Below are 23973 nucleotides of genomic sequence, written 5' to 3'. Positions count from 1 at the left end.
TGGGCCCTGTGTGCGGAGATGTGTAAAGTTATATGCTGAAATGTGAAGTTGGTGTAAGTTTAAGAACTGTTAATGTTTGTAAATATATATAAGGGGTTATAGAGACTGATGTGTGTTAAATTCCTACCAACGTTCAGGGTAGATAGAAGAAGCCAGGTTTGTGTGTTGAAGATAAATAAGAAAAAACAACTTTGTGCGTGGATGTCTGGATTATTTTACTGGGAAGGTAAAAGAATGACAACAGTAGTGGAGTAACGGCTACTCATATGAGGTAAACCTGCGTGGTATCTACCTGAAAATCACGAACCCAAGTAGCCACCCCACAAGTGAGTTAAAGTTCTGCCCCTGAGAACAGGTGATGGAGCAGTGGGGTGCTACAAGTGATTTTAACTTTGATACAAAAGTTGGTTCAATAGTAAGAACAAACAAAGTAAAACTTTGAAATTAAGTATATCTTGTAACAGCCTTTAAAAACTGATCTGTTCTTGAAAAGCATTTCATCAAGGCAATTTTAATTCCTTTAATGTAATTGGAATGATGTCCACTACTTCTCATCATTGTCTTCTCTTTTCTTATTAGTTGTGTTTTGATCATCTCAGGTTATGGCAGAGGTTCCCAAACTGTGGGGCACGCCCATTTCTAATTCATAGGGGGCCCAGAAAAAGTTTGGGAACCACTGGGTTATGGTATTGTACTTAACCTTTATTTTTATGCACCATGGCCAACAGTTGTTTTTAAAATGACTTTAGAATTAATTGGACTTATTCAATCAAAATTACAGTAAGCAAAACAATTAATTTGTCCAGCAAAATTCACCTCCTATGGGGGAAGCAAAGCAGCTGCTCAGTCCCACAGCACAGGCTGTCGCAAGCATCTCGATGTTCCTCGAGTCATTCTGAAACACAGGTACAGAATGATACATTTATTTTAAAAAATTAAACTAATGAAATGGGAGATGAGTTGTAAATTCAAACAATTGACTTCAAGCAAAGTTAGTATTTACAAGCATTTAAGGATTATTTTTCTTTCATTTTAGCAAGTCACTGAATTTGTTGACAGGTTACCATTACAGTCAATTACAACATACATGGTTAGATATGTAAACCAATTGCATATCTACAGAAAGTACCAGAAACAGGAACATTAAATTGCATCAATTACAAAAAAAAAGAAATCTTGAGAAGACTGGCAAAACCCTAATGGGACCGACAAGACAAAACAGTTCATATAATGTCAGACACATGTAGTTCAGTACTATTCTTACTGAGAATGACTCGATTCCTTTCTTTGGATCCGGAGTTTCAGTGTAAAACATAATAAGCCAGATGAGCGAAGAACAAAAAACAAAGATAGTTCCACCTTTCTGCAGGAAAAAATGGATCAAGGAGCATTCTAAGAAATTTTCTTTTTTTTTCTTTGACCTTTTAAATTTACCTACCTTGGTTCCCAGGAGACTGAAGTCCTTCAAGCAGCATTGTAATGTGAAAGAGAGGTTAGAGGCACTTGTATTTCTCTCACTGTACTGAGGCTTATCCTGCTTTTGTATGTGGTGCTACTTCTGACATAAACATGCACACACACACACACACACACGCACACACATCTCACATCAGAAAGCAACTAAAGCTTACTCTGACCCAAATATTGATGGATTCAAATAATTTATCTGAGAGAGAAACTCAACTAAAGTGGATTCTTCTAAAATAAAACTTCCTTCTTTTTATTTTACTGAATATTAGAGAGTTGTATGGACGGTTTTGTGCCAAAAAAGACCAACATTTCTTATGGTGTCAGGTGACCTTTGGTCCCAGCAGTATTGGATAAACCTTGTTAAACTCTTATCATTGGATACCGATTTAAAGGCTGTCCAACTTTCTCACAGTGGTAGTCATTTTGATAGGACAAAGGAAGGGAAGCATGCTGGGAAATGTGTGGCTGATTTACCTTAATCCCTACTAGACCCAGCTCCTTCGTGTAGCAGGAGAGCAAGAGTCAGTGTTAAACAGGCAGAGAACAAATTATTAAACTGTGTGAATCATTTGAATGTTTTAGCATTTACACTCCATCACCTCACATTCACAGATCTGAATGAAAACATGTTATGCAATTAGGTCCAACTAGCCCTCTACAAATAATGACATTCTCCACATGCATATAAGCCTCTCATCCTATTTTTGCGTTTTAAAGTACAGCACTCTGGAAAGAAAAGCTGCTTTTTCACAGCCCACAGGTTACATTAGCATACTGTACTTAAAACTGTGGAGAGGGTCGGATCCAGCAGCAGTTTCACTCTTCACTCATGCATCACTCTTTCTATTAAAATGCTATAAAGTGCAACACATGGCTCTCAGGTGGAAAAGGAGCCACTAAGAACATTAGATGGAAACAATGTAATGGTAATAAAAACAATGCATGTGAGGATGGACAAATAAAAAGAGGAAAAATGGTAGAATAAAAGATTTTAAATGAAGACAGAAATGTGACAAGTGGTGTAACATCAAATTAGAGATGCCCATTTTATCCATTCTTGCATTTATTTAGATTTGGGTATGGTGTGTAGCTTTCTGGGATCTTTTTAGCCTATTTTATTTTGTCAGAGGTTCTGCTCAAGTTAATCTTGATTCTACAGGTTTGGCAAAAATCAAGCCTGGGTGTGGTTTGTGAAATTCAACTCCACTTTCTAAAATGCATTTCATCATAGTTCATTTATGATTCATCATAGGAGGGTAGTTACTTTTCCACATAGGTTAGGTTTTGATAACATTTTCCTTGTTAGAAAATAAAGTCATCATTTAAGAGCGACATTTTGTATTGATTCTGCATAAATTTATCCAATTTTAATCTTAACATTTGAGTGTGACAAAAAGCAAACACAATAAAAGAAGCATAGAAAAGTTAACATTGCCTTTTTGGTTCCATGCTTAGAAATTACAATATTTTTACAACTGTAGTGCAGCCATATCTGTAAACCAGGAGAGCAGATAGAGCTGGAAAAACTCTTTCCAGAACTGTTGTGATTTTTGTGACCATAGATGAATCGGGAAGGAAGTTTTCAACTGAACTGCCCTCAGTGCTGCTTTCAAACCCTCCAATTTCTCCCACAGTTCATTCCCCAAAGAGCACTGCTCACATCTCATTACAAGGAAAGATGAGAGTCAGAGAGAAACTCTGCTTCCTGTAAGATCCCACACTGCTCTCCCAATGGATAAAATTCCAACCCCACTGAAACACAAAGTTGTTGGAAACTGTGCAGCTTGTTGACAAATAAAGGGCAATTAAACATTTATAAAATAAGCTATTGATGGATGTTAACATTGTGTAAAAGATGTTGGAGAAAATGAGAGAAGGGGAGAAAATCAGCATTTTGAGTCTCAGTAAAAAAAACCTTTAGAATTTTGTGTATTACATAACCACATAAAACCACAGTGTCTTGTCACTCCCCTTGAACCTCTTGCTATTTCACTTTATAACCATCAATGTCAATGTATTTTACTGACATATTATGTGACCAAGACCAAATAGTAATAGAGGCAGAAATGTTTACCCGTTCTTCTTTTCTAAGTAGATCAAGCTCAGTCAGACTGGACGAAGGAACTTTTTGAATCTCAAATTCTGCTGCAGATTCTTAGTTGGTCTTATATCTGGAGTTTAACTGGCCTACCCCAACACCTAAAACTAAGCCGTTACCTTTCAGCTCCGTTTATGGTTGTAGTCCCACTGAAAAATGAATCTCTGCCCCATTGTCCAGTCCTTCACAGCCTCTAGATTTTCAATAAAATCATCCTATAAGATCAACTCTGACCAGCATCTCTGTTCCTTCTAAAGACAAGTTTCTCAGCAACATGATACTTCCACCATGTTTCACTGATGTGATGCCGAGTTCAGGGTGATGGAGTGTTTTTTCCTCCACAAATAACTTTTTGCATGAAGGCTAAAGCATTTAATTTTGGTCCTACCTGAACAGAACACCTTTCTCCAGAGTTTTTTCTTGAAACTATAATCCAAATGTGGTGCCTAATTTCTGGCGAGTGTTTTAACTTTCTGGATGACGTCGCTATGGTAATGACCTCACCTTCCCCCAAGTCCTTGGATATGGAGACTGAATGAAGTAGATGCGTTAGGAGCTCTGTCCAACACCGAACAATATCCTCAGAGCTGGCCCTTTCTAAGTTACTGGACGGTTTCCCAGAACTTCTCAGAATTCGTCAAACCCCTGCGTTGTTGGATATCAAACTAAGGAGAGCTAAAAATTAATCCACTCTGAATTTTTAAGCATTTCATTTGTAAATATTTTTAAAAAATGGTGTATATTTTATCATTCTATTTCACAAATATGCACTAATTAGTGGTTTTTATTTGTAAACCTTAATAAAATACAAAAATAAAAAGAGATAAAATGTGAAACAGGTTCGAGTGGTATGGATAACATTGCAAGGAGCTAGCGTAACAGCAAAGTAAACATCTTAATATTGCTAGTGCCACCTGTGAAACGGACTGAAATTAACTGAGCAGAAATGGGGAACAGGGAATCCTTATGAGTCATACCAAAATCTGTGAAACTCACCTCATAGATTCCTCCAAACAGAGACATAAACTTGCTGAGCAGAACAGCACACAAACTGGCGATGTGCACAAAGGGACTCTGACAGGAGGAAACACAGAAGTCATGAGACAGACGCAATCACTTCAGGTTAAGCACCACTTTACTCCCCTTCCCCATTTACTCTAAGTCAGAAGTGACGACATGCGGGGGCTCTGTGAAAAACAAATTCAAAGAGTAACTGATGGGATTAAAAGTGAGAGAATTAGAAGGGGGAGCACAGATAAAGAGGAGGAAGAGGTAAGTGCTGAATCAAAACTACAGATGCTGCTGCAGTGGTGCGTAAGCAAAAGACCCTCAGGGGTTTCTGCGTACATGTGTGTTTTAGCATTTCTCACCTTGTAAGGCCCATTTCTCCAACAAATACTACATTGTGAGGACCCACTACTTATTATGGGGCCTCATAAGAAGAAGTGCTGTTGCTGGGTTACAGAGTAGGTTTAGGACTAAGGTGTAAATTGATTTCAGGTTTAGATTCATAGAAATGAACAGAAGTCGATGCAGATTTAATATTTGTCTTTGCGTGAGGGTATAAAGATTTCTGATGAGGCATTTTTTTAACAGTGGAAATGTGTATTCCTGAAAACCCCTGCTTAAAATACTTTTTGAAAAACAATAGACTACATTAAAATCTACTCAGTTAATATAAACAACACATCTTCCAAGAAAATAAATCATTTATTCTCATCAGATTAAAAGACACTCCATGTAAGCTGCAAAGGGTTTATTTCCTCCCAGTTCTTACTGCACTACACCTAAACTCCGACTAATATGATTAGAGTAATTTGAAAATTGTTAAAGTTTTCTTCAAAAATCTCAGCTGAAAAGTTCCAAGCAAAATTCTTGATGAATGTCCACCTCTAACACCAAATGTCTTAGTCAGACTGCATTTTCTCTTTTGCCATTAAGGATCAGTGATTGTGTTAAAAATAACATACAGGCCGCAACATTTGAGGTAATTAAATGCAAATGCAAATCCATAACAGCACATATGAATAATTCTGAATAACTATGCAGCTGTACATTCCTCAACACGAGTAAGAGCAGCCTTTAGACCTACAAGTCGTGCACTGCAACGAGTTAGTCAGTGATTCGCAAAGTTGCCAGCTTGTGCAGTGTGGGTCAGTGTGTGCTGTCCCTGCATCGTTCATTGGCCTGTTTGTGTTCGAATCACAAACTGATGCAGGCATTATGGCAGGGAGGGGGATGAATATTGGTGCGCTGCTCCGTCTGCGTGCGTGTGTGTGTGTGTGTGTGTGTGTGTGCGTGTGCGTGTGCGTGTGTGTGTGTGTGTGTGTGCGCGCGTGTATGTACGTTACCTCCTTGCCCAGAGGCATGCCACTGCCTAAGACGCAGGTGAGACCGATGACTTTGGCCACAAACATTTTGAAAGTGAGAAACTCCTTCAGCACCACCCCTCGCAGGATGGTCTTCATCTCGGGAATGCCTGAACCTGCAGGACAGAAGACGAGTGATGAGCAGCTGAGATTTCAGTCAGACCTGATTCATGACTTTAAATATTTATGACAGAACTGCAGAATATTAACACATTTCTAACAAGTTGTCTTCATTTATCTTGCCAACATGCCAGGGTCGCTGGGAGTGGGCTGTTGGGGTGACTGGGACCCATCATTAGTTTGTGGTTGTCACACTACAAACACAAACCTGACCCATACAAATGAATGTATAACTTTAGAGTCAAAGTCCAGGCCGAAGTCTGAGACGAGACTTGAAACTGTTCAGACACGCATCAGTCAATGTAACTGAGGTTGAGAAAAGAATGGGTCTCTCTAGCTCACCAGCTTTGATTTAGGAATCTTTAGACAACATATTTATACCTCTGGCTCAACTCTCACATCCCTGTATTCCTCTACAGAGGAGTGGAGGAAAAAACTGACCAAATTTCTGCTGGATAAGCCTTCAGACTTTTAGGAGTGCACCCATCATTTCAGCCTCTGTTAGTGACAGTAAGGTCTCCTCCTTACCCGCAGAAGTGTACTTACATGCTGTGCTGCATTCAAATAAACCAAACCTGAATGCCAGGAAGTTACTGATGTATTCAGAAACCTAGAGGGGGATTTACTGTTCTTTCCCAAACTTGTAGAGAAACGAAGAGGGCTATCTAGGGAAGGAATGTGAGGTTTACTGAGAGAAGGTTTTTACTTTCCGGTCAGAGGTTTCCAGTTCAGTCATTGTGAATACTAATGTTTAAGAAAAACTTAATAATGCATTTGCTAATACACAACAAAAAATCTGATTTAAAAAACAGACTTGCTTTATTCATAAAAAAACTGTCTTTAAGATGCAGCTAACAATCATTTTAGTAATTGATTATTTCAACAATTATTCTGACAATTAATCATCTAAAAATAATTTTCACATTCTGCAAATTTTTCATTTAACCACTGACCCTTTCATTCAATATCAGAAAAACATTAAAATATGCTAATAAATAATTCAATTCCATTTTAATTAAACAGCATTTCTTTGGTGCATGCTGGATTATTTGGTGCAAAGGATGCATCTGCAACTACAAAAAATACTTCTTACAAAAAGGAGGGGGCAGCATTATGCTGAGGGACAGCATCATTGCCAGTGGCACTGCTGCACTGTTCAGAGCTGAGGAAACAATGACTCAGGGCTACTTCCAAATTTGTGGATGCTTCAAAAGGAGCATAATCTAATACATCCATTAATTCTAGCCTGAAAAGATGAGGACTCATGGGATCTGCCATTTCTAATGAGAGTCTCAAATGGTTGCTGGTTGATGGCAACATAATGCTCAATGATCCAACTTCATAAGGCACATCTATCCAAATGTTAGTGGAGGTGTTTTTCTCTTTTACCCTCTCTGTAAATGAGAGAAAACTAACAATACATTCCAGCTTCTACACAAAGTTCTTGGTTTAAATTTTTTTTTATCATGACAGGAAATGTTTAAAAGTCTTAACACTGATTGACTTTTTGTGAAGTTTTGGTCAAATATAAATTTAATAATAAGAAAAGCTAAACCTTCACATAATGGTAAATAAATGCATTGTGTGTTTTTGTTTTTGTTTTTGAAAGGCCTGAACCGCCGTCCTGTCCTGTTTGTGTGTCCGTCTGTGTGTGTGTGTCATACCAACACCCTGGGGAGCGAGGATCTGTGTGAAGCCGGCAGATAAGATGATAAAGACCACAGGGCAGGTGACCCAGACCAGGTACTGCAGGAACACATTACTGTCCAGACCATCATACATCCACTTCTGTGCTGTTGAAACACACATAGGTAGAGCCAACAGGTGTGTAAAAAACAACAAAATCAGAGCAGCAGCACAGACACAGGAGGGAGGTTGTGTATTCATGCAGGGTTAGACTGTGTGGGAGAAACAGGGCTCTTGGATCATTTAAAAACAAGCGGGTTGAATCCAGTTCAGCACCAACTGGAGCAAACAGATCTCTGTTAGTTTATTTTACCTTTATTTCATTTAGAAGTTCATTTTAATTAGATAATATCTTGTAAGACTTCAAACCAGGTCTACAATCTTACCTCCATTTTCTAGTGTTTATCCACATAAACCTCCCATTATCCATCCTGACGTTTATGACTAATTGAATATTTCTACTCACTCACCTTTGTCTTCTCCTAATTTATGCGGGTTTATCTTTTATGAACTTATCCTATGATGCAGTATCCCAACAAGATAAATCCAATCACATTTATCAGCACATTCTTATCCTAGGCATCAACTTCCATTGGGTTTTGAAAGGACTCCAGGGTAACTACAATATTCTACAAATTCTTCTTTTCATTTCACATCACATAACCATGATGGATATGAGTTTTGATCCAGGTGAGAGACTGTTTTATTCAAAGTGATCCAGACACTAATTTCCATCACCCTTAAGACTACTCCTGTTACTTATTCAGCAATAAAGTGAGAGGCTTGCAACATATTCCAAAGTGAAGATGACTTGTGTGGGCAGGCCTGAAATTGTTCTCTATTAGGCAAAAAGTAAAATCCAAGTCTTTCAAATTGGTTGTCAAGCCTCAACATATTGATCACAGACATGGGAGTTTAACAAGAACTTTAAATATGACACGTAGAGCATTTTGCTGATAAAAGCCTCCTCTGCTTCCTCACCTTGTAGGCAGACAGCAATACAGATGTCTACCACCCAGCTGATGAGGGCCGTTACCAGTCCAAGCAGGAACAGGAAGATCCATTCCTCTCTGACTAGTGAGATCAGGAATTTTTGGCAGCGAACTGTGCAACCTGCAGGAAGACAGCAAAACATGTTAGTTGAGGGGCTTTACCCAGATCAGAGCCGTGTTTCAGTTCAGGAATTAGTTGATATTGAAAAGCACATACCCAAAAACTAAGACATAAACTGTCCCTGCATTCTGAGTGTTAAAAACAGGTGTGTACTGAACTGATGAAGAATTAGTTTGTATTCATCAGGCAGACATTACCTGGCCATGCATATTTCCTCCCTGGATAGCAGCGTTAAGCCTTCAATACTTTTCCAGGTGCAGAAAAGCCTCCCCACAGCATCATAATGCAACAACATTTCACTGCAGGAATTGTTTAATGCATCTTTTGTGAAGTATTAGTTTTCCGCCATATAAAGTTAAGAATGTGCTTGTGACCTGACAAAATCTGAAAAGTTCAAGGAGTGTGAACATTTTTGCCAGGCTTGATGGTTTAAGACACAGTTAAATATGCTGCACCCAACTAACTCAGCTCTGGTACACTGTATAACAGAAATATTAATCATGACTAATTGCTGGAGCTGAACATTAGCTTGATTGTGAAATGGAGCAGTCTCATTAGCATGTGCTCAGACAGTAGGGTTTATACATTTCTCCATGGCAGGAAAAAAACGTGACATTTAGAAAAATGTTGCCGCATCTTTCAGCAGGTTTTCACTTATCCAAGGAAAAAAAGAACCTTCATACTCCCCTCAGTAGAAGAAGATGGCAAAATCAATAGTCTGAGTGCAGCAGTATTCATAATTTATTACAGCTATCGCTCCTTCTTTTTCTCTCTGAGCCAAAGAACTCTGCTTAAATGCCACTATTCTGCAACCATTTGCTCTGTGATCATGAATGGAAAATGCTTTTGTGTCAATGCTTTTCAATCAGATAAGATAAAAAGTCCATTTGATTCAAACAAACTGGACTTTTACCGTCTTGTTACTTTCCTATAACAACATTCATGGTGCATTCATTCAGGCAAATGCAAAGGATGCAGCAGAACTGCACACCATAAGAAAAAACACTAAATTATTATGTTCTTGGTGAAAATTGATCATACTGATCTACACCTCTCCTCTCAGGGATTAGCACCTCAGCCAATATCATCAACATCAGTTTTTTGCATTAAATTAGTCATCTTTTGTGGGGATACTGCTTGCATGGAAATTATGATGACAATGAATTAATTGTGCAACTCTGTTATAAAGCGATGCAAAATGACCAAATAAACCTTGCTGTTCATTTGTTTCATTTAACCAAGAGAAGAGCTTTTATTAATGAATAGTGATTATTTTCTTGTCCATTCTGGGGAACCTGAAACAGATTTTATCTTTGCGGAGCTGCTGCGGTTGTCATGGGAGCTTGGTTCTCCGGTCCACAAGTCTTGAGAAGGCCTGTTTCTCGGCACCTGGACATATTTGATATTTTTAAAGGACCATTTTGAGCTTGCATAACTAAACTAAGAATCGTGACCATATTCTGTCAGAAAGTTGGACATGGTTCCAATGCAGGTTGGACTCCGCCAAAGCTCTTCTTTGTCCTGTTTGTGGCGGTCCGAACTCGCTGAAGGAAGCATGCTTTATTGTGAAATGTATAAATGATTTTTAAGGAATGTTTTCTTATTTTCTGAATGTAAATCAGATGTTAATTTACAAAAAAACCCTGCATAAAACACATTTGAAGGTCCTGTGCATGCAGTCATTCTGATGGTAGAGAAGGGAAAATACAGCCATTGAAGGGGTGCATGAGCTGAGTAGAAAATACTGCAGGGATTGGAAAGAAAACCACATGCACACATTCTCCAATTAACACCTTGAGCTGTGAACTGAGGCAAAAGCTGTGAGAAACGCTTTCACTATCACACAGATTTGCCTGTGCTTTCCATCACTCCATCTCCAATTTTGTGACAGATCAGAGGAACAGGCCTTGTACAGCAGTATATTTAGCTTTATGTGTTATGTGAGTGCATGTGTGCATACTTGTGCGTCATCTCACCCACGGGCCGTCTGTGTTCCTACACCCCTTCTGTCATCCAGTCAATGTAAGAATAGTGTGTGCGTGTGTGCGTGCATGCATGCGTGTGTGTGTATGTGCGCGTGTGTGTGTCAGCATGCACACGTGCAGGCATGACTCCCTTGTGCTTCTGCGCAGAGTGTCTATGTGCCTTTACAACATCAAGTGTAATTTGGGCTGTTTGGATGTATAAATTCATTAGCTTACAGTCCTTGATGGCTTTTCCGCACAGGCACAGAATCACAGCGGTCCTACAGACTAGTTGCTGCCTTTATTTTTCCTGGCATGCAATAAGCAGCATGCTCCTTCCCAGTGACTCTTGTCAGAGTCACCCCAAGTATCCTCCCCCGATCCCTTCATCCATCTTTTAATCACATTCAACCTCTGACTTGGCTTCTAAGCTCCACATCTCCCTCTCCCTCTCTCTTGCAGGTCTTATTTGAAACTCTCCACTCTTCTTTTATGCCGTCTTTCCTTTCTCTGCACTCCTTCCTTCTTTTCCTTTTTTAGTCTTACATGCGCACTTGCTGAATCTCTCCTCACCAAGAGACATAGTGCCCACAAACCTGCTGAGACTAATTTAAGTTGCCTTGGATACACAATGCATCAAGCTCCTCTGTCTGACATTAGGGAACTGCATTAGAGAGTGGCCTGCGTCACTCCTGTCTATATATTTTTTGGTCAAATTAAAAAACTATGGCTGGACTGAAATATCTCCAATCAAACAATTGTTAACGATTTATCTGAGCATTTCAGATAAAGTTGTGGGGCACAGATTTAATGTGGCATGTAAACATCTGCACCCAGAATACGTCTTTGCAGCAACTGCAGACTGCGTTTGCATGACCTTTAGGCAGAACAAAACCATTTTGGAAACCAACACTGGTCCCATTCTGCTGTGATTTTACTGTGAAAATGAGGAGAATAGAAAAGCAGAGTGAACACACACCTCTGAAGACCAACACTACCGGTGCAGATTTCTCATTACTGCTTCCACTGAAAACCCAATTATTCAAATCACCCCTTCATGTATTATGCAAGGTGACAGCCTTCTAAGGGTGTAAAAGTCCTAAAAGGCTGACCATTAATACACCAATTTTGCTCGGTCATGGCAATGAGGCATGCTCCCTCTTCGTGTCTATGTGACTCCACATTCATTATGGAGCTTCATGCATGAGGCAGAAATTCAATTAGAAACGGCTCGCTGTGTTTAAAACCACCTGCTTAATTAGATCAGGAGGAGCACAGATAGACAAACGCCACCGTTCGGATCATTTGAGTTTTAAATGCCAATGCTGACTGATACAGGATGGATTCAACTGAAACTGATGCTTGGCGCCAATCGGTGTACACACACGCATGCACACGCGCACACACGCACGCACACACACACACGTTAATGGTTTTCCATAAATTTTCAAATTATTTTCAGGATTTTTACAAACATTGTCCTGTCCGAGTTGCATCAGATTTTAAATTAACCAAGTGCAAGTAAAAAAAGAAGCAGTTCAAAACAAAACTGCTTCTTCTTCAAAACTGCTACAAAACTAAAAGAAGTTTAGATTGGGATTCAGAGCAAGAAATTTATTATTCTTCTGGTCTTGAATTAAACAACGGCTTAATTAGCTCGTCAGCATGCTATCAAGTTGTCCAGCAACATGCCAACTATCAGTTCCTTTGATCAAACTGTGCTGAAACAGGAAAACGTCTAAAACATGCCAGACAGAACCTAAAGACAGACTTTGAACCCCACTGTTTAAGGGCTGGACATACCTCCCAGGTTACATCAGCTGCTTAGTGCTCATGCACTTCTATTCAGACCATTTTTGAGCACATCTGTGTTTCACTCCAAAATAAATTGTTTTTTACTGCAGCCTTATCAGGGAAGATAAAGTGATGCTTATAAAATGTCCACAAACAAAAGAAGAAAGCCAAAGATCTCATCAGAATGTTCAAAATGTATCATTTTTTTGTACGCTTGCATAATTTTAAAAAGTAGCTCTCTTCTGCATATTTTTCTTTTCTTTTTCTGCTCATGATCTGACCAGCCGTTTCTGTCATCTGCAAAACCCGCATGCTCACAAACATAAGCTCCACACGATTCTAGATGTGCCTAGTGGGTCGCTACAGATGACAAAATTTACATCATACGGTCTTCATGTTCCAGTAAACAGTAGCAGCTCAACATAAAGATTTGAATAAGATTTTAGAAATGACGAGCATGGATTGGTTTGAAAGTATTCTATGAAAGCTACAAGAATCCAGATTGGTTCAGAGAGTTTGCCTCTTTAAACATTCCTCCAGACCTAGCTCATCCTAAATAAATAAAAGAAATCTATGCAATTTCAGGGAAAAATAAACTAATTCTGTAAACGAGTCAATGCAGAACAGGGGAAAAAATAAATAAGCAACAAGAATGGAGCTTACTAAATAACGGAAAGAGCTTACAAAACAAATTGGTCCCCAAGGACAACAAAGAAATGTCGTCAGAGAAATAGATACAAAAACAAATATGAATCTGTAAATGTTTGTTCTGCTACTTAATGAGACCATCGTCATTCCTGTGAACCCTACAACTCTAACATCTCCATCTCTGCCATCTCTGCCGACTCGTCTATTCATTAATCCCTCTATCCATTCCTCCTCCGCTCCCTCTTTCGTGTTGATGTGTTCTCTATGCTAATAAGATGAAAAGGGAGGGGATGCTTATGTAAATGTTCTGTAGCAGCCACTGCGTCGGTCCCCAGCGAGCAGCCAAAGCGTCTCGTCTCGCGCTCAATCACTCGCCGAGTAACGACTGTTGTGGCACCAGTCTTATGGCTGCTGAACAATGTCTGCTTAATGAGGTGGAATGGTGTGTCTGCACGGACACACATGCACCACCAGACTGGATGCGGGGACATATTCGCCACCTTATTATGATACATAAATAGCTTGGGTGTCCTTCCTTAATTGCAGGCTTTAGGGTGTGTGTTTAAGTCGTCTATAGGAGGGTAACATTAAACCTAAATATAAAAACCGGGTCGTCTTTCCTCAATTTAAAGCTTAAGCAGAGCAAGGATGACTAATGCCTCGCAATATTAAAGATGCTTTTAAGAAGTAAACAGTTTCTGCTCTGGATCCAAATTCTCATTAAAGGAGGATTATCACATGCTAAACACCAAATGCTATAATCTAAGTTTCGGTCCTCATTTTGCTTGTTAAGGAGCGCCTTAACACTTCTGCATAACTTTGAATTTTTAATACTTTAATCATTAATATTTACTTTTGTGACTTATACTCTCATGAGAAAAATCTGCCTCCAAAAATACAAGTTTGTTGCACTGGAGGAAATTGGCTTCGAGACGTTTTTCTATTCAATCACTTCAGAGGTGAGGGCAGAGAGGACACAGTCAGCATGAAAACCTGCTGGTCCAACCGTTAATGTTACAGTGGTTATAGTCTGAAACTGTACTATAATGTCTTCAAACCAGAGAAAGTTTGCTGCGTTCACAGATATTCAATAAATAATGCCTAAGAGGCATATCTCAATAAAGGATTAATCACACAGAGTAACAACAGCTGAGAGGCCTTGTCTCCTAAAAATCGATTAATGATTTAGTAGTGATTGTACTGCAGAACATAAATACTTTAAAACCTTCAAATATTACTTTGAATAAAGAATTTTCTCCCTCTTTTGCCAGAGGCGGCTGTTAAAATATGACAAACTTTAGAAAGGTTTTCTTGCCTGTGTTTGCTCAAAGTTTTCTTAATGTCCTTTAACATCTCAGAGTCTACCACATTGACATTTCTTGGCTGTCAAGTAGGACAAAATTAATGCTTAGGAATGAGTTTGATTACAAATTGATTCAACTATTGACGAGCACAATTATCCCGTCTCCAAACAAAAAGAGCAATAAGCACAGCACCAGTAGAGTGCTACTCTGCTATTCCGCATTAAATTGTTGCCCACATGCAGCTGCAGTGTTATTGATCTTTGTGTGCAGTTTGCAAATGTTTATAAAACGCAATAAATTAAGCATAATTTAAATGTCCTTCACTGCTGAGCAATACAACCAACTTATAGCTGACATTTACAACAGATAACAGGAACTGATCAATGAATTTCTTGTCAAGGTTGTGGATGCCACCATCAGTTAAACAATTGGGTAATGTACTTTACTTTGGGAGGGATCCGAACTATGGAAATATTATTTTAGTTGACCAAACCTTGATTTTTAGGCATTGTGCATTGTTACAGTTATTTGTAATAACCCCATTAATCCTACACAGCTCATGACCAATGCTCTTCAACAACTATAAAATGGAGGTCTGTCGGTTTAGGTTAGCAGTCAAGTCTTTGTGTTTCTGCAGTTATGTCATAATCTGTTTCCAGGTATCTGCTTGAACTTTTCAAACTCTTAAAGTACAAAGATTCAACTGCAAACAGATGGTCTCTATTTACTAATTAGGTTACTTCTGCAGGCATTTTGTTACACTTGGTTTGATGAAGGGGTATATGAATAAAGGGGCTTAATACGACTCACTACTGCATCTCAGTTTCTTTTTACATTCAGAGCTGGAGCTCTGAATTTCCTTTAAGTCATTGATTAATTTTTAACAGTCAGTCCCACATAAACACAAAATCAATACAATGGCCCTTACACCACCCTTAATGAATGCATTAGGGTCTTTTTTCCATCTTTTCATGAAGTCACTTTTCTTCTGTCTCCTCCAAGTCTACAAAAATGACTATAACAACCATCTTCACCCTGACCTTTTGATTTCTGAGGCTGCCTTCTCTCCAGGGGTGGTGATTTACTAAAGATCAATAACTAGAAAGTAAAAAGGCACAGATCAACTATATGTAGTTGCCAATGAATTTTATTGCATGTTTGCAGCCATTTTAATTTACAGTTTTCAAGTTGTTATGATTAGAAGATGAATCACTGAAACAAACTCACTCTTGCTGCTGCAAACAGAATGTGAACGTAGAGCACTCTTCAGTAAAGTGCTGTACAAATGCAAGCTATTTGCCATTTACTGTAATTGGAGATCATTGTCTTGTACAAGATACAAACTTGGAGAAGAGAAAACTGATTTACAGAAGACTTCATGTTCATGTTGGCTCAGTCCTGGTCCGGTGGCATCAATACAAGTCTGCGTTCTTAGTGTGAAGAAAGGCATCTTGGACCAATACATTAAAATCTATAATCTGTCAACTTGTCTCCCATAAATCTCGCCAACAAGCCATATATGATCAGCCTTCCCATAATCTTTCACATTCATCACATTCATCAAGGGTCGTTGAGTCTGAGATGGAGCTCTTGGGTTTTTTGTAGTTTATTTGAGCGTGCAACAGATGGATTCGCAGCTAATCTTGATGGAGTGTAGATAGGTGATTCTCCTACATGTTTCTCCATTTATGAGTGCTATTTTACACCAAGGACTAAATGACTCAGTCATTTGGAAATTGCATTAAAACAGTATTTTAACAATTGGAAAACTGACATCTTTCCTTCGTGATGTCAGAAGGAAACTCCATGGAGTACTTGAGATTTTTTAACTATGCAAATGTGGCCAGATTTGTGTATGTGTAGCTTGAATAATTGAACAATTGCTAATCTCCCTCTTGTGAGTATGACACGTTCAGTGGGATCAAAAATGAAGAAGTGGTTTCTTTTCCTGCACTTCAGCGTAGTGAACCAAAACTCACAGGATGGATTCCCAATTCTTTTTCATTCCCTCTCTTCTGCCCCTCTCTTGGGGCAGAGAGAGGGGCATCACCATTCATTTAATCAATCTCCACTCCAGACTTCTGAAATCAACTCCTCCACTCATCTCTTTACTTCCATTTCCTGTGTTAACTTTTACACCTTTCCATTTCAAATCATGCTTTCATTACAGCTTTGCATGCATTCATTTTTCCAGCTTTCTATTTCGCTATAGTTTGCCCTTCTCTTGCCCCGCCTTCTCATCACAAACACACTCTCTATTGCAGACTCGGCACTTTTGTTCTGCAGCTCACTGCAGACATTGAAGTGTGCTGATTTACACTTTTACAACCTACCGTACCAAGCCCCAGAGCAAAGCTACGGCACACCCAGTATCTGCACCATCTTTCAAAAGTGACAGGAAAATGCAGAGCCTATGTATTCACCATGTTCTCTTTGCTCATACATAAAAGAATAAAATAACACATTTGAATTTACAAACTGCGCCATATATACGATGAGCTAAACAAAACTAATATAAGGAGGGGAAAAAGGAAAACACACTGGACATGCAGATCATTGCTCAAACCTTGGGAAGGTAAAACCACAAACCCCAGAGGTTCTCCCACCAGTAAGACAATGGCCTAAAACTTACATCCAGGTCTACGATGCTGAATTAAAAAAAAAAAAAAACTGGACCTCTATTAGGTCCACTTTAAAACCTAACTGAGAATCTGAATAAAATTTGAAAACTGATGTGCACAGATGCCCCAATTCAATCTGACTGAGATCAAGCTATTTTTTTTTTTAAAAGAAGGATGAGCGAAAATTTGCCTCAAGACCTGCAAAGCTGATTGAGACATACTCCAGAAAACCTTCCACTGGTTTTCTCTAGAAAGCTGATTTAGCAAGGTACAGAGTCAGTTAGGCAGAAAACAAAGGCACATCTGAGGTTTTAGACATATTCCTCTTCATAAAAATGCACTACTTTGTGTTAATCTGATATTTAAATTCCAATAAAATACATTGAAGTTTGTGGCTGTAATGAAATAAAATGTAAAAAATATATATATATATAATATTAATGGAGAACGACCAATTGAGACAAGCCATTGACTCTTAGTTTACTGCATAGCCTAACCAGAAGTATTTAATTCCCCTCTCTCATACACAGACAATCATATGCACACATATTTGCATGTGTGCATGCAAACATATTTGTCAATGGAAAGTCGGGACTTTCCATTGACAAATGGAAAGTCGGGACTTTCCATTGACACACACATATCTATATCAAGACATTGTTTCCGACTACACATTCGGGCTGGAGGCGACCAGTAATAAGGCCAAGATGGTGGAGTTAGTCTTTACTGACACAGCAAAATAGCAACATTAAGCACACTGGGGTATTTTTTTGTTGGTTGTTGATTAATAATAAGTTGTAAGTGTATAATGTTGTGTGTTTCACAGAGCTGTTTTGAAACTTTATTGCACTGAGACAATCACTGGAGTTTGAGTCTGCAGAGCGTTTTCTGTTATTAATGATGGGGGGATTAAGACGTCACAAAGCACTGGAAAGTGTTTGGAAGCATTACAGCAGTGTAGAAACACTTAATGACCATTTAGTACATATTATTGACGAAGTAGTACTGCAGCTGCAGTAATGGAGAGGTGAAATTGGGGGTTTAATTTTAGTTGATGAAGGAAGACTGGGGGTTATACAGTTTGTTGTTTGTTTACTAGAGATAAAATCCTGGGCTTGGGCCTCCAGAACATACGAGTACCCTGACTCTGGAGAACAAACAAACCATATGAAATTGTTACACAATGCACAGTATGGGTATGTGCATTTTTTCCTCTCTCCAAGACTCCATTTTTCATTTTATCACTGCAGGAAAAAGAGTTAAATACATAATGTAATTACTTTGTGATGGATGTAGGCCGTGTTCACATGCAGCAGTTTAACAAATGAACAAGTAACAGAAAAGAGTGATGGGGCAATGTGGGGAGAACAGGGGCAAGAGATAATGTTGTCATTGGTGTCCTTGTGATGTATAATTGTGAGGTTGAAAGAAAGGGACATGCATTCCCTTTTTATTGACAAAAACCTGTAAATGTGGCATGCTTTGGTACTCAGTCCCTCTAAGTCAATATTCTTGGAATTGTACTTCACAGCAAATACACCAGTAAGTGCTTTGGTGAAAAATTGCTCAAGTGCAGTTAGATTAAATAGAAAGAATGTGAGAAGAAATGTTTAAATCTTGCCACATATTCCAAATTAGAAATGTGTTGGCCCATCATAAAACAAATGAACAAAACATTCATATTTTTGGTTTAATGCAAGTTCCAGATCGTTAGGGCTACAGATTTTGCAAGCAACTGGAGCACCTATACAAATACTGAAGTATTAGAACAATCATGCAATCAATGTTATTTTTGTGAATACCTGAACAAATAAATGAATAAATGTGAAAGCTGTATGATCACCCTCTAGTGGCTGGCTGCGCTCCAGTTCATTACAATATCAGATCCTCACAACGTAGTTATTATTTACGCAAAATAAACCAAACCTATTACTTGTAAATCTATGTATGAGGACTTAAAATAGGAGACTCAGTCTACATCTCCCTCTGGCATCACAAATATGACAAAATAAATGAAAAGGGTACAAAGTTTGCACCTTTCAGCCCAGTCTGGAAAGAAATCAGTAAGGTATGGGGGGAAAGTGAGTTGTGGACAGGCTCTGGTCTCACTGAGGATTAGAGAGTAATAACTCAAAACATGGGGCTCAAATGGATGGAGCGGAAGGCGCACAGTAACCCTTATGCTTCCGTTTGCACACAGCCTAAGWGGAGGGATAAGAAAAGCTGATGGATTGTCATCCAAGAGGGAAGTGAAGAGAGCTGAGTGGTAAGAGCAAACAAGAAAAAGTGAAGGAGAGGTCAGAGAGGTTGGAAAAAGACGGAAAGTGAGATTAAGATTACAGAGATCAGGAAACAAAGATTTAATACAACATATCAGATTAGCAGGGAAACGTTATGAAATGAGGCATACGACAGATAAAAAGTTCGAAACTAGACTTTAAAAAGTTAGCAGCAAAGTAACATCCAAGTTATTTGTGGCCTTTGACAAATAAGCTTCAGTTTTACGACGAGGAGCTGCTCTGTATAAAGCATGTGCTGATATCACAATCCAAACACATAAAAATTAATCATGGGATTAATAAAACTATAGTCTTTATGGTAGCAGCTGCAGTAAAGCCCATCAACAGCAATGAGGTAAGTGATTTACAGTAACCTCAGCGCCACATTGGAAAACTGCAGTCCCTCTGATCTGTGGCCCAAACTGCACTTCATCAAGGCATTAATTTGTTTTCACTGCAACTCCTGCCAAATGTTGGACTGGGTAATACTGCAGTTTGAGCTCAACACCGTGATACAAAACAAAATTCCAGAAGTTGCTCTAAAAGCTAAATTAATGTGGTTAAACTTGAGATCAATTATTCCTTCACCATCTTATTATTAAGTTAAAGGAACAATCCATACACCACTCTTCCTCATGGCTGCATGCTCCATCTTACCCTGCTCTCCCTCATTATTCACCCTCGGAGTCCTGCATTTTTCAGAGTGTTTCGACAGATTGAGAGGAATTCGACCAGGGTGCAGCATTATTCTATATAACAACTCCCAGTGGCTTTAGAAACTCAATGACTTTGCCGACCTAGTGACTCTCTGGTGGCGCCTGTTGGGATGGATGGTCTAACCTCTCATTACACCATCGGAAGATTATATATGTTGAAAGCCAGAGTCAAAATGTTGTTTGCAGCACCATGTAATGTAATCAGGTTAGGTTCCCTGAAGCATGTCCAAACACAACAGCCTTTGAGGAAACTGAGATTTTGATTGTCCAACAGAATGTTTTCCCAGCAATCTAACCATCCCCCACTTGTGGTCTGCTTTCAGAGTGAACTTGCTTGGACATTCAGCCTTGGCCATGTTGGCAGTTATTTCTCTTCTTGTAGACTATTTTCCACATAGTTGAATGGTTGATTTATTATTCCTTTAGTCCTCTTTAAATCACAAGACCAGGCTGATACAATCGTCTCTCTAAAGGCCCCAGACAGTTCTTTCAAGACCTTAGTCTCACTTCATCAAGGAAGAGAAAAAAAACTACATTTGAGTACAAACCTGTGTGTATTTTCAACCATTTAAAATGTGTGGGAGTGTTCAAATTTGTTCCTCACCAGAAGTTGTGTTTTAATTATATTTTACAGGAAAATATACTGTTCTTTTTTTTTCCCAGTTTTTGTTGGGTTATTTAAATTTTTCAGTGCTAATACTAAATAAAAAAATAGGCTGTGTGCAGTCTCCTAATTTTTGTCACGACTAAACAGACATTTTGAACACAAGTACCGTATATTGCGTTAAAAAAAACAAGCCATGAGAATATTTGCCAACCTTTCTTACAAATGAGCTTTAAAAGAGATCCAATAATTAGTTATAACAAAAGATATTCATTTAAGAAACATTTATTTCAGAAGTAAAAACAACACACTACACACGTATAATGCCACATAAAAACTTTGAGGCACTTTGCCTTAATCTAAACGTTTTGTAGGCCTCCTGCATCACCTTGATGTCTCGCATTGTTTTTTAAAGGGTTGAGTCCACTACAATGTACCTGGCATGACATCCACAGGTAAAAATAAATAACGATCTCAGTTAAAAATACAATAAGAATTAAAATTTTTACTATTAATAATTATGCATTTTATGTTTCACAAATGACAACTTACATTACAATATATTTAGGCCAATATGTTCAAGTAGTGGATACATTTAAGCCTCATCTATGACCCTTTCCTTTAGTAAGAGCTTCCACACAGCTAGTTTTTTTTTTTTTTGTTGTTGTTTTGTTTCACATGACATTTCCATGTGATTGGTCCTGGCTGTAATGAGTGCCATATTCAATACCCGAGTCACAACCTGCATAGTAAAAGCAATGTAACAGCAACTCAAGAGCTCTCACACACACACACCCCCACACGCATACACACGCACACACACACACACAGCTCGAGTGGCAGAGGATCAAATATTGAGCAGGTCTGGACTCGTTGGTTACTTGATATATTAAAGTGAAAGTTCCACCAACTCTGTGTGTATGCGAGTGTCACATGTCCTGTTCCTGGACTTGGCTGGTGCCTCAATGTGAATGACACTTGAACACCCCCGTCATGCGTCAGCATGGAACACAACAAACATGCGTCCATCAACAGGACACACGTGGCTTCTGCATAGTGCTGAAAAGCTCATTGAATGCACATGGTGGAGCTAAATGTGTTCTTCAATCATAGGTCAGGTTAATGTTATAAGACCAGATAATCAACTAAATGCCACTCATGCAAAACAAGGAAAATTTTCCCATGCACCGTCACACATTTGACATTTATCAGAGCTATGATTTAATAAGCCACAAGGTCTTTCGTGTGGGAATTTTTTTTTTAATCAAATGGGTAAAAATGAATACAGAACAAGCAATTTAAAATTAATCAACTTTATTTTTGATCTATTGTCATGGTCATGAAACAGGAAACCCTCAATCATGGCTGTAAGACAAAAGAGCTTGCTACATACTTCAATTTCAAAGTCACAGTTCAGTATGTTTCAATCAACAGAAACAAGTTGCTATTTTAGATCAAACTGGAATTAAGCTTTTTTATTAAACCTTTTAATAAGACTGTACAAACATTTATCAATCAGATGTACTTAATGGATCATAAAAGTACAGCTGTATTCTACCCAGTGTTCTGGACTGGTTGATAAATGGAGGCAGTTGGATTTGGACTTTCACTGATTATTCTTCAGTATCAGTGTTTCCATTCACCCTGATGTTGTTTCAGGAGAGTAATTCAATGCCGTTTTTTCTGGTGTCACTTTTAAAGTTGCAATCCAATCTAGATTTGTGAACTTAGTGTTGCAGATAAACGTTCTGCCTGTGTTCAGATGTTATTATTTGATACATGCGTGCACTGAACTAAAATGACTGCAGTTCACAATATGCATGAATACATATTGTTACACTCCTACCTCCCATTAAAAAAAACGGTTCTTGCAGTTTTTCTAGTCTTAAGCCACAAAAGAACAACTGTATTCCTCCCTTTTATGCTTTACTAAACAAAAACAAAGCTTGTGATACAGTACACCCCACAATTCAATAGCTTCAGCAGCAGTAACTCAAAGTTGTTTTAGGAACAACTTGATCAGAGGTTCCGCTTCAGTTCATTGATGTTTGCTGACATTAGTTTCTCTTTAAAACTTCCACCACAACCTTTCAATCACACTGCAGTCTACACTTTGCCTGGAACACTACACTTTTCTTTTTGGGCCATTCTCAGATGATATTTGTAAGGAATTTCTGTCAAGCTTTAGCAGTCACTGGTATGTTCTTGAAAGGTGGATTTTTTATTTATTTTTAGTGAAATGCCACGTCTAAAAGATAACACACACAGTGACAAGCATCTTCATCAGAATCCTTACACCTCCCACAATTTCCACTGGTACAATCACTTCTGTTTATGTTGATCTTGGCTTTTATGAAACAATTGCTGCTAACACACCATTTGGTTTATTAGATTGTGGTGTATAAGCGTTCTCTAGAAGAGAACTCAGAACTCTCACTGGCTAGCTCTGGCTGCATGTGTATGCCCTTTGAAAAATGTCTGTACCCAGGCGTTTCATCAGGTGGTTTTATGGCCTGACATTTTCATCCAGTTCCTATCATCATCAAAGGATAGGTGAAGGAACACGAACAGGAACAAAGCAACGACCACAAGATAGGTGATGAAGGCGAAAAGACAACAAGGACAAAAAAAAAAAAAAGATAGATGAACACAAAAGCATGTGAGCGCCATTGGTCGCTAGGTGCCTGCCGGTCACCATGGCAACATGTGGTGCCATGCTGAGCTCCTGCTGACATCACACCTGTTGAGGCGAAACGTGTGTGCGTGTCATCTTGGAGCCAATTAAAGGACATATCAGTGCAAGGTGGATTGAAAGTGAGAGAAGGAACGAGTCAGGGGACAGAAAACGAAACGGCAGCTGTGTGGATTTTATCACCTCATGGACACAGCTGCCAACACCGTGTGTTAGAGTGTGTTGCCCCTGGGAGGCTGGGCATGGAAGAGAGGGACAGTGAACAACAAGCCTGAGAAAGGATTCATCATGTAGATTCTCACATGCTTACAAATGAGTCTCTCTGCAGCAATGCGGACAAAGGAATGAACATGAAGGGGGGGAAAAAAGACAGTTATCTAGAAGTTTGGGGGGGGGTGCGTTCTATGCAAAATCTGCTCGTTTCTAATATCAAGATAAGCCAGTTAAATAAAAGAAAGCTTTAAATTACAGGAAAGAACACTTTGGCTCTTTGGA

At 38.8% G+C, this 23973-nt stretch overlaps 1 protein-coding gene across 1 annotated transcript in view; it reads right to left on the bottom strand.

Moving 5' to 3' along the window:
• LOC103475184 (chloride channel protein 2) overlaps nt 1–23973 on the bottom strand; it is a 79697-nt gene that overhangs the window by 31012 nt on the left and 24712 nt on the right. The window contains exons 3-9 of the mRNA XM_017308125.1: nt 8725–8856; nt 7722–7850; nt 5920–6053; nt 4565–4642; nt 1945–1968; nt 1439–1462; nt 817–895 (exon numbers count right to left, since the gene is read on the bottom strand). Coding sequence (XP_017163614.1) covers nt 817–895; nt 1439–1462; nt 1945–1968; nt 4565–4642; nt 5920–6053; nt 7722–7850; nt 8725–8856 — 600 coding nt within the window. The remainder of the gene's footprint in view (nt 1–816; nt 896–1438; nt 1463–1944; nt 1969–4564; nt 4643–5919; nt 6054–7721; nt 7851–8724; nt 8857–23973) is intronic.

The sequence above is a fragment of the Poecilia reticulata genome, linkage group LG13 (assembly GCF_000633615.1).
Source record: "Poecilia reticulata strain Guanapo linkage group LG13, Guppy_female_1.0+MT, whole genome shotgun sequence".
In the NCBI taxonomy this organism is placed as follows: Eukaryota; Metazoa; Chordata; class Actinopteri; order Cyprinodontiformes; family Poeciliidae; genus Poecilia; species Poecilia reticulata.
This window is presented reverse-complemented; position numbering and strand designations above follow the sequence as displayed.